At 37.8% G+C, this 11,687-nt stretch overlaps 1 protein-coding gene across 2 annotated transcripts in view; it reads left to right on the top strand.

Moving 5' to 3' along the window:
• Positions 1-11,478: 11,478 nt before the first annotated feature.
• plrdgb (PITP-less RdgB-like protein) overlaps positions 11,479-11,687 on the top strand; it is a 118,633-nt gene continuing 118,424 nt past the window's right edge. For both annotated transcript variants that reach the window (XR_010893569.1, XM_067375683.1), the window contains exon 1: positions 11,479-11,575. Coding sequence is in view for 1 of the 2 variants with exons in the window: in XM_067375683.1 (XP_067231784.1) it covers positions 11,557-11,575 (19 nt within the window). In the remaining variant the exon portion in view is untranslated. The remainder of the gene's footprint in view (positions 11,576-11,687) is intronic.

Below are 11,687 nucleotides of genomic sequence, written 5' to 3'. Positions count from 1 at the left end.
ATTTAAATATTTGTATGAAAATTAAAGTCTTTATTCTGATTAGGATTTCATTCATTCATTTAAAAAAAGTTTTTTTTGAAAGATTTTCTTGATTTATCAGATATGTAAATAAATATAGCCTAACTAACAAAAATACTATTAAGAATAAAACAAGTAATATTAAATATAATGTAATATAATTAACACAAATCCACTTGAATGCTTGTACCACAGGCATTCTTCCTCAGCCAGATATTTAACAGCTGCATTCGGCTCTAAATTGTATATATGTCAGAAATTCTCAGAAACTTTCTTTATATTGAGTGCACATTCTGCATTCTCTCAGTGAGAAGTTACACTTTAGCATGCTCTGTGTCTTCGTGTATTATTTATGCAGACATGCTGCATTTTAATCAGCAGAGTCCTCCTTTCCCTGTGCTTCTTCAAACAGCAGACACAATTCTCGGCAACCGTTGCATTATTTAGGTGCCTGCTTACTTTGTAATCTCAGGACATCTTATGGAATTGTATCCTACAGTGAAAATATAAACTGTAATTTTACATGACATTTGACAACTGAAATAATTCAGGTTATTAAATTTATAAGACTGTTCTCTGTATCTTTATAAAGGTGAGAAATACTGAAGTCTTTCTGAGTACTTGCAGAATAAAGCCACTAGAGGCCGCAAGTGTACTGTATTTTGAGTCGGAAACATGGCGCGTACTTAACTGTGTTCACTATTCTGCATACAAACTGATTTGATGTGATGTGTCGTGATACATTTTTAGTGCTTTTATATAGAGGAAACTATGTGTCTTTGGTCATCAAGCTGGCTGCTTAATGTACATAAAACAAAGCAGACTGAGAGCAATGATTGCCCATTCATGATCAAGTGTCAATGTGCATGTGAGAATATGATGATCAGTGCTGCCTGATGAAGTGGAATGAGGACCCAGCTGTTGATTAGAAGGGAAAGTGGAATTCATTACAAGGTAATTATGTGTCATCTAAGCTGTAATTGTGGCTGATCCATCCATAAATGAATAAGTAGTACTGTTCTGTCCATTACACATGGTTTTCCACTCTCATTTTCCATAAAGGATGCCAGCCTTGCCAGGACAGAGAAAATATTAACGTATTACATGTGAATGATCTCAATCAACAATGGAAACTAGGCACAGTGATCAATAGAGGAATTGATTACATAATTTAGACTCAGCTGCACTGCCTGTTTCAGCTCTATTCATAGTACTGTTCTATATAACTACTAAGCTTTACCCAATCTTTTGAGTCACAATACTGTTGAATGCTTATTATAGTTTGATAACTACACCATTCAGCACTTTTAAAGCTAGGGTAGGCAAACAGCAGCCGCTTTTTACAGTTCCTCCTGAACCAAAAAAGGAGCTTTTACTGAGTTCACCCATGTCATAACCGTACAAGATGGCAACCAGTGACATTGTATAACCGGAGCTGTTCACGTCCTCAGACTCGGATTTATGAGTTTCTATGTCAACACTATCAATGCTGAAATGAATCTGCAGCAGTCAGGTGGTACAAGAGCTCTGTAAGTTTTTTACCCTCATTATTATTGTAATGTTATGTACTTTGAGAGCGCTCTCCAAAGCTACACCTTTTTTAAATCACGAATGCACAGCAGATTCTGCAAAGACCGTTTTAAAGGTGCCCTAGAACTTTTTTTTAAAAAAGATGTAATATAAGTCTAAGGTGTCCCCTGACTGTGTCTGTGAAGTCTCAGCTCAAAATACCCCATAGATTTTTTTTAATTAATTTTTTTAACTGCCTATTTTGGGGCATCTTTATAAATGAGCTGATTCAAGGTACGCGGCCCCTTTAAATCTGGTGCTCCGCTCCACGCCCCAAGAGCTCGTGCTTGCCTTAAACAACATAAAAAAAGTTCAAACAGCTAATATAACCCTTAAAAAGGATATTTACAAAGTGTTCGTCATGCAGCATGTCTAATCGCGTAAGTACAGTGTTTATTTGAATGTTTACGTTTGATTCTGTGTGAGTTTGAGGATATGCTCAGTGGCTAACGGCTAATGCTACACTGTTGGAGAGATTTATAAAGAATGAAGTTGTGTTTATGAATTATACAGACTGCAAGTGTTTAAAAATGAAAATAGCGACGGCTCTTGTCTCCGTGAATACAGTAAGAAACGATGGTAACTTTAACCACATTTAACAGTACATTAGCAACATGTTAACAAAACATTTAGAAAGACAATTTACAAATATCACTAAAAATATCATGATATCATGGATCATGTCAGTTATTATTGCTCCATCTGCCATTTTTCACTATTGTCCTTGCTTGCTTACCTAGTCTGATGATTCAGCTGTGCACAGATCCAGACGTTAATACTGGCTGCCCTTGTGTAATGCCTTTCATAATGTTGGGAACATGGGCTGGCATATGCAAATATTGGGGGCGTACATATTAATGATCCCGACTGTTACGTGACAGTCGGTGTTATGTTGAGATTCGCCTAGATTTATATAAGAAGGAGGAAACAATGGAGTTTGAGACTTACTGTATGTCTTTTCCATGCACTGAACTCTTGTTATTCAACTATGCCGAGGTAAATTCAATTTTTGAATCAAGGGCACCTTTAAATTACCTCATATCTCAAAGCACATAACAACTTACAGAGCTCTTGTACCACCTGACCAAGCTAACCTGCTATTGAAAGCCTCTCCGTAATTGCCTAACCTACCTTTAATGTACAGTCAGTAATTACTGGAGAAAAAAATATATACCTGTACAAGCTTCTGCAAAGGAAAAAAAAAAAAACAGTCAAATACAATGTACAAAACAATCAGCAACAAGATTACACATTACCGTTGCTCTGTGAAAATCCAGACATTTCAGTAGGAATCTGCACAATCAGTTTTGCAGGAGAGCAAAAAACTTCCCCATGTAGATTTCACTAGGTCATGCGGTTTGCTACTTGGTTTGAAAGTACGGCTGTAGGATTCATTGAAATGAATCAAAATGAAATTATCTAGCGATTTGGAAAAGTCTGCGATTTTTTTTTATGCACATCTTGTCAGTGAAGCACGGCTCTGTGATCAGTAGAAAATGCTGCTCCATCTGAAAGCCAGAGGGCGCTCTCGTGTAGAAACTCCAAATATGCCCTGCAAAAGTAAGATAAAACATGTAATTCCAGGAAATCTATGTGCATCATACTATCGCTGTAGTTGAATAAACAGAAGATTGAAACGCTTTGAGTAAACATGACTAATAACAATATACTACAATATACTATACTTTACAATATACTAACAAGTCTATGACAATATATGGTTTATCTGAGTTCATCAAGCCTTTTCGGGTGTTTTCATGATAAGTATATTTATAGTGCAATGCTGATCGACATAGCCTTTATCACTGTATAGAATACTATGAAATATGTTGTGTGCCTTATTCTGTGTCTCACAGAAGCACTCAACTGATGTTATGAAATGAGTTTGGAGTAAAAACATACTATTAAAGGCACAGTATGTAGAATTTTTGCTTCTAGATACCGAGTTTGAGTGCTGAATCTTGGGAGATGTTGTCTTCACCTCACAGCTGGTGGAAAATAATCGGGACGGGACTTGGATAGAAATCATGTTCATGGATGAGATTATTAACGTTACTGTAGTATAAAGCAGAGCGAGGCTGAGTGATGTTGGAGCTGAATGAGGCCGCTGGAGTGATTGCTAATGGGAGAAGATCGTGACACATGGCTCGAGACAGCGGAACTTTTATTATACCACAGTCACAGCTGTCACGTGCCATGGTGGATAAACACTCACGATGAGGAGGAATGCAGAAAGGAAGACTTTTATTAACAATCCAGGAAACAAGGGAAACACCATAAACACAAATGTAAAATACTGACTTATACTACAGACAAGAACAAACCAAGACTGAGGGAGAACACAGGGAATATATACAGGGTAAACGAGGCTAAGTAACAAGACACAGCTGGGACTAATGAACTCAAATCAGGGTAACCAAGGGAACAAACTAGTGGCAGGAAAACTAAGGACAAAGGACATGCGACAAATAACATAAACAGAACCCTAACAGCTGCTTCTTCTGGTCAAGCGTATGAGGTGCAGTGCTGTTTTATCATATTAGTTACATATGAGTGTGTTTCTGCCAGGCAAATGCTGTGAGACACTGGTTGTACACAAGCTAAAGTGATTTTAGAATATCATATTAATAAATGCTGGATGGCTTGTGCTGATAAATGGCATGCAATTAAATAGAAACGTATTGTATGATAGAGAAAATACTGTATTATACTGTTACTAAAAATAAAGCTGTATCTGATTATGCTATATTAGCTACTTGACAATTTATTTATTTATTTTTCTGAGGCATGGTAAAAGCATGGTACTTGTGAAAAATCAAGACAACTAGATTTAATCAATAAGACTAACTGTGTTGAGCTATATAACAATAATTCATTTTCCATCTATAAATGTAACCTAACAGGTGTTCCCTTGTCTAATAAAACATATAATATATTAAAACGTCTTTGGTGTTTCCATGGTTTCTACAAAATAAAATTGGAAATCGAGGGTAACGCGGGTATGACGTCACTGAAAGATGACGCACCGACAGTCGGTCCATCCATGTCCTGGTTAAAAATAGCTTATTTTATACATTCTTGAAAACATTTGGGATAATGTATGTATACAAGTCAACAAAATATATAACACTGTTGTAGTGGTTTTTGGATATTTTGATCCAAAAATCCTACATACTGTGCCTTTAAATGTTGTCTTTTGTTGCACAAGAGGTTCATAAATGCTTCTAATGTTTGAAAAAGATGTTTGACACATTGCTTTTTCAAATGCGCGTTATAAGCAACTCAAACTCAGGGTGCTTTCAGATGGAGCAACATTTACTACTAATCACAGAGCCATGCTTCACTGAAGCCGTGCAGCCCTATATGTGTTAGCTGTACATTATTACGTTATTGACAAAACTGCAAAACTTGACTTAAAATTTGTTAATGTGACCAAACCTGAACACTGTAAGCCTGTTATATTCATTTTAATACTTAGGTTCTTTTGGTAAGCTTGGTGAATCCAGGCATCCAACTTGAACCCATTGCGAAAACTGCGTCAGTTACTGATGCTATGGGGATGTTAATACCCCTACACCATGCTGACCAATGCCTGTTTGTGCGCTGTGAAAGTCACCAAGCACAATCTTGTTTGGCTTAAGCACTCAATGGGCCTTTACCCAGAGTAACCTAAATGCATCAGCAACAAATTATGTTTGCTCCCTAGAAAGCTCAGTGTTATATGTGCTAGGAAAAAGCCCTGAAGCCTTTTATGTTTATGAACTAATGGTGCTTGCATTAGACCAGTGTGAACAGGGCTATCAGGGGAGACTATAGACATAGCCTCAGCTAAGTCCATAGCAATACACCTAACAGCTGAACCAAGCAAGAAAAAAGCCAAGTGAGAGCAGAGTGGATTCAGCTCCCTTAAGCCGAATGCGCTTGCTCTACTCCCAATGGCAAGGCGGATGCCTTCAAAGAGGATGCAGCGCCAGGGGAGAGATAGCTCACAATCAACTCATCAACCCGGGGCATCCTTGCGTATCGCTGCTCACATAGCCCCTCCACACGAGAATAGTTCTACTGTGTGGGAGACACTATTTGAATACAGATTCCTCCATTATATTAACACCTCAATGTGGAGATCTGGGAGGATTGAAAGGCAGCAGAGGAGGTAGATTAATGGAAACATCCACCTCAACTCTCACTGCACATCTAATTCCTCAGAATTAGACTTACCACATGCTCTCACCCTGGTCAGAAGTGGACGCAGAGCAGGCTTTCTGAGCCAACTTGAGAGAAATGGTGTGTAATAATCCCCCATTTTGGATTGGAACACTTTGCAGAGCAAGTTTCCGAATCCAAAAATTGGACTTGAGAGCAATGAAGCTATCAGGAGAAGCCCAAAGAAAAGAATACTCTCATCAGACTTCTCCCCACACTCTGCCTACAATCCCCACTATCGATCCCACCTTGCCACAAGGTGCAGATGCATGACTCTTATCCCTCAAGAGAGATTCAAGCAAGGGTGGAGCTACTCACAGTGAACGCATCAGAATGAATACATTCAGCTTCCTCGAGAGCCGAATGCACTCTATGCAAATGCTTGATTCTCATCCTTCGCGGGAGAATCAAGCAAGAACAAAGCTTCCAACTCCCTTGGGAGCTGAACCTACTCCTTTCAGATGCTCGATTCTGTTCCTCAAGAGAAAATCAAGCAAGAACAAAGCTCTTATCTCCACACACACATAGACAAAGTGTGTGTGGAAAGTCTCAACATGACTTTCCCTGGTTAAATAAAGGAATGACAATAAAAAAGCGGCTTCCTGAAGACAACACAGCTGATGACCACCCTCTTGTATGCTTGGGTGCTCAATGTGACTGCCATTGGCCAATAAGATTGCAGTGTACTTGTGTGCTACAAACTAATTTAACTAAATGAATTAAACATATCAGAGGTTGAAACAGTTTTTAACCAGAGGCATTAGAAATACTTGCGTGCTACAAACTAATTTGACTAAATGACTTAAACGTATCAGAGGTTGAAACAATTTTTAACCAGAGGCATTAGAAATATGTCAGAATTAAAAATTTTGTTTTTCCTTAAATAAACATGAGGTGTATTTTAATATTTTTCTTTAAAGAGAATATTTGAATGCATGTTATGATTGCCTAAAGACATAGTTTGACTAGCCCACATTAACTAGCACATCACCTACCCCAACCGACAGACATTCAACCTCTAAAAATTGAATTTCAATGTAACAGAAAATGTGAGGAGCAGAAATGGACTATTCATATGTGGCCACGAAGAGAAAATACTGGGAGGGAAGCAGCCACACTACCTTCCATCCAGTGCTGATGAGAGTCTATAAATAGCAACAGAGCGATAGAGAAAGAGAGAGAGAGCGGTGAAGCTTTTGATGTCATCTTTGTGGCAAATCTCTTGCAGTGGGCTGCGGTTTAATTGTACCTACATACATGCTGAACCCTATTCACTTAACAGGCCCCTCAGGGACTTTTTATCTTCTCCCTTCGGGGCTTGATATTGACAAGGGTTTTATCTCTAATCTCTTTCTCATTCATCTTTCTTAATTACTCACACTTCACCTGCAGTGGTGTTTTGCTGTGTCCCGAAACCTGTTGACAATGGGTCACTCAACTGAGACTTGTTTCCATTTTTTTAGCCCTTGCATCAGTCAGCACATTCTCTTGTGAGGACCACAGGGACTGATTAGAACCATTAAGGGACTTGTTAGGTAAAACAAGTGTGTTAGTCCTAAAAAGAGTTTCTTCTTAGGATTGCAAAAAACTACAGACACTTGACCTGCAGATTTATGTGCTTACCTCTTGTACATTTACATTTAATCATCTAGCAGACGCCTAAACCAACTTGCAAATGAGCAAATATAGCACTTGACTGGCACTACGGTGCCATTGCCACCTGGTGGCTCTAGGAAAACTATAATAATATTAATAATCAAGTGCCTGCAAACTAGGCATATCTTCAGTCGCCTTTTGAAAATGGCATAGAAACAGAACAATAAGTGCAGATTTTACATGTTTACACATGTATATATTTTATCTAAATTATAAAAATAAATATGCAGAAAGAAGCTATATTTAAAAAATAATAATAAAATGATGAAATGTACAATAAAATAATCTAATAATACAAATACTAATCTATATATAATTTTCTTGTGAAAGAGTTTGTTTTAAATTTGTTTTTTAAATTCAGTTGGTTCTGCTGCTTGGTTGAAGGTTGGAAATTTGTTTCAGCAACCAATACCTTCACTGTTGATTTGTGATATTTATCTAAATTGGCACTGATAAGTGGTATATGGAGAAACAAACTGTGTGTGAAAATGAGGATGATTAAAAGACACTGCAGGCTTCTGTTTCCAGACTATGGCAATAGAGAGGGGCACAACGCCTCCTGAAACCATGAGATGATTCATGTATTAAACTGCCCACAGTCTTCTAAACAATATTGAACTGATTATGTTAGATCAAATTTGATGAATGTCATATATTAAATAGGATATATTTTTGTGTATGAGAAATGTATATGCATCTATATAAAAGTCTGCAACCTTGCGAAAGCAGTAGTTTAAGCTCTTCAGTTTTAAAGTACATCAATGTGATATAAATGTTAGAGCTTAAATAGGCAACACTTCTTTTACAAATAATTCAGGACTGTGTGAGTGTATGGACATGTAAAGTCTTTCGGAATGAATATTTTAAAATTCTTGTTGCCACAAGGAACAGGATGATCCATTTGATTATGCATATTCTCTGAACCATTAACAAGTGGTTAGTGCACGTTGAGAGAAAGAAAACAACTCCCAGTAACATCCTGAGGCTCACAATACTTAGACTAGCCCTGCTTTTAGGAGTGAAAAAAAGAAAAAAAGAGCATAGAAATAATAAATAAAATGTCATCATTCTTGAGTGTCTTTTCCATTAGGCAACTCGATTGCCTTTCTCAACTTCTCTCTTTTCTGAGAGAGGAAGACAAGAATCAGGATTCAATTTGCAATCAGTGGTGAAGTAAAGGACTTTTGTGCCACTACAAACAGATAGTCCATCTTGTCCAAGCTTATACCATTGGTTGAGCCAGAAGTATCATACTTGATAGCCTCGACATCATTAACATGACCAATAATTTCCTGAAAATTGTATACTATCTATTTATCACATGGCTTCTACTCCATGTTGGCTCTTTATATGAAGTAGAAGGACTTTTATTATCATTTCCAAAATGTCTAATTTCAAATGTAATATTTGAACAACTTTTGCTGACTTGATATGTCATATGTTAATTGTAGAATTTGCTATATACATTATCATATACAAATCTCTCTCTCTCTCTCTCTCTCTCTATATATATATATATACACACACACACACAACCCGAATTCTGGAAATGTTGGGACGTTTTTAAATTTGAATAAAATGAAAACTAAAAGACTTTCAAATCACATGAGCCAATATTTTATTCACAATAGAACATAGATAACATAACAAATGTTTAAACAGAGAAATTTTACACTTTTATCCACTAAATGAGCTCATTTCAAAGTTGATGCCTGCTACAGCTCTCAAAAAAGTTGGCATGGGGGCAACAAATGGCTGAAAAAGTAAAGATGGGCAGATCTGTGAAAGAGTGTGTAAAAAGATTGTGGAATACTTTAAAAACAATGTTCCTCAACGTTGAATTACGTAGAAGCTATGCAAATCTCATCATCTACAGTGCATAACTTCATCAAAAGATTCAGAGAAACTGGAGAAATCACTGTCCATAAGGAACAAGGCCGAAGAACTTTATTGGATGCCCGTGGTCTTCGGGCCCTCAGACGACACCGCATCACTCATCGGCATTATTGTGTCAATGACATTAATAAATGGGCCCATGAATACTTCCAGAAACCACTGTCGGTAAACACAATCCGCTGTGCCATCTGCAGATGTCAACTAAAGCTCTATCATGCAAAAAGGAAGCCATATGTGAACATGTTTCAGAAGCCCTGTCGTGTTCTGTGGGCCACGGCTCATATTTTGTCTGAAGTTTCAATAGACAGTTGATTTCAAGACAATTGAATTTTCGGACTATTATTTCATACAGTATTTTCTGGCTTTACAGCAATTCAATAGAGTCAATAGACAATTGTGTTCCAAAAGGTGGCAAATCAGAGAGTGGAAAAGCAGGTCAGATGAATTATTGAGACTGTTGAATGTAAGAACACAATTGAAGGTTGGTCACTCTATGTGATAAAAACTCATTTGTGAAATTTCAGCCTGGCTGACTCACAGAAGCAGATGAAACACCATCATCTGACCCGCTGGCTGTTAAAACTCTTTCAACCAAACCTCTGCATTCAAATTGGCTGTTGCACAGGAGGGAAGATGGCCCAGATATCCACATTTACCATGACAGCATGAAAAAATTACCCTCTAGAAATAACCATAACAGCAAAGCACAAAGTTATAATCCTTTCTGCAACCCAGCTGTAAAAAGTTGTTGCTTTTATTGCTCATCGATAATACAATACAAGAAGTCAAGACGGCATGCAAGTATATCTGGATGCAATGTTTCATAAGACTTTCAAGGGACTCGATTTAGTGAAAATAATGTTAGTTTACATGGGATTATAAGATTATAGATTTACAGCAACTCACCAATAGAAACTGCAGCTGTGAGCTCGAAACAGATACTCAGTTAGTACTTTAGCTTTAACCTCTTCGTCATTTACTTGACCAGGCAGGTGTAACTGCTGCCTTCTTGACCTTTAATAGAAACCTATTGGAACACAAGCATCAATTATTATTCATATCAACGCTTAGCTGGGGTTCATTTAGATTTGTCCTGCATTTGACCAAGGACATGCTGCGTATTTCCCCAAAGCACCAAAACTGACCTGTTTATGTCAGTATTTCAATGGCGAGAGGCATTTGTGGAACTACCGTTGCCATGGAGTTTTTTTTCTTGCATTTTCTCTCTTGTTGTGCCACTGCTGTCCAGCTATGTGCTGGAAAATAGTGCTAAAGAGCCACTTAGTTCTTCAGAAACCCAAGAACATGGAAAAATATGAAATGTGTTTGAGCAGCTATTTAAAATGTCTTATCACGTCAACCTAAAAGGGAAAGTTCAAACTATTTTTTTTTTTTTCATAGTTCTCTCATCCTATTGTTGTTTCAAACTCATATGACTTTCTTAAAGAAATGTTGTGGCAGGTTTGAAATCAATGATGTGAAATGTTTGCCTTCTATGTCTCATTAATATATATATGCCTATTTATTACAGATTCATTGATTTACATATTACAAAAACGTTAGTATTTAACATTTAGATAACTAACGTATGGGTCCCTCCTGAAAATCATGGCATAATTTGCATAATAGATTATTTTTAACAATTCTATTCGTATGTGTTCCCAGTTAGTCTAACTAGATTCCATAGTACAGCTGGCATGAGACGCTAGGGGTTTCGTGAGAGGATTTTAGGGAACTTATGAAACCTTTAACTGATTCATAATTAACTGCCATGAGCATCCAGGAATCCGGGCGGACTGTGTCCCCTGTGTTAATAATAACATGCACAGTGAACATACACGCACATATACGGCAGATACCTTCCCAGACAGCATCATTCATGATGCTCGTCATAGTCCGAGACTCGTGTACACTCGTCAGAGATGCGTTCGTGTGACAGGATAGGCTACTTTCCGATTGATGCGTCATAGTAGTTCTCAGCCCTATCACTTTTGGCGCGATTCTGGAGATTTAATTCTGACATCGGAGACTGATTGGAGCGTCCAGTTAAGAACAATAGACTGCACTTTATTGGCATCTATTTGGCGTAGCTGGTAACTCATGTTAGGTTACCTGTACGAGCAGGCAGGTGGTCTCAGAGAATATACGTAGACAGTCGGTTTGAGAAAAGCAGTTGACTCAAAACTACCACACACGCTTACAAAGAGGGACAGGATGGCAAGAGAGACGCGAGGTAAGTTCGACTCATTCATTCATCTTCTCGTGCGAATGCCTCCACGACGTAAATAGGAAATTACTGTTGAAATGCATGTCATCTCAGACGGTCATCGACGTGCCAGCACGCG

Source organism: Chanodichthys erythropterus, chromosome 22 (assembly GCF_024489055.1).
Source record: "Chanodichthys erythropterus isolate Z2021 chromosome 22, ASM2448905v1, whole genome shotgun sequence".
NCBI lineage: Eukaryota > Metazoa > Chordata > Actinopteri > Cypriniformes > Xenocyprididae > Chanodichthys > Chanodichthys erythropterus.
The sequence above is the reverse complement of the archived record's forward strand: the minus strand, read 5'-3'. Positions and strand labels throughout refer to the sequence as shown.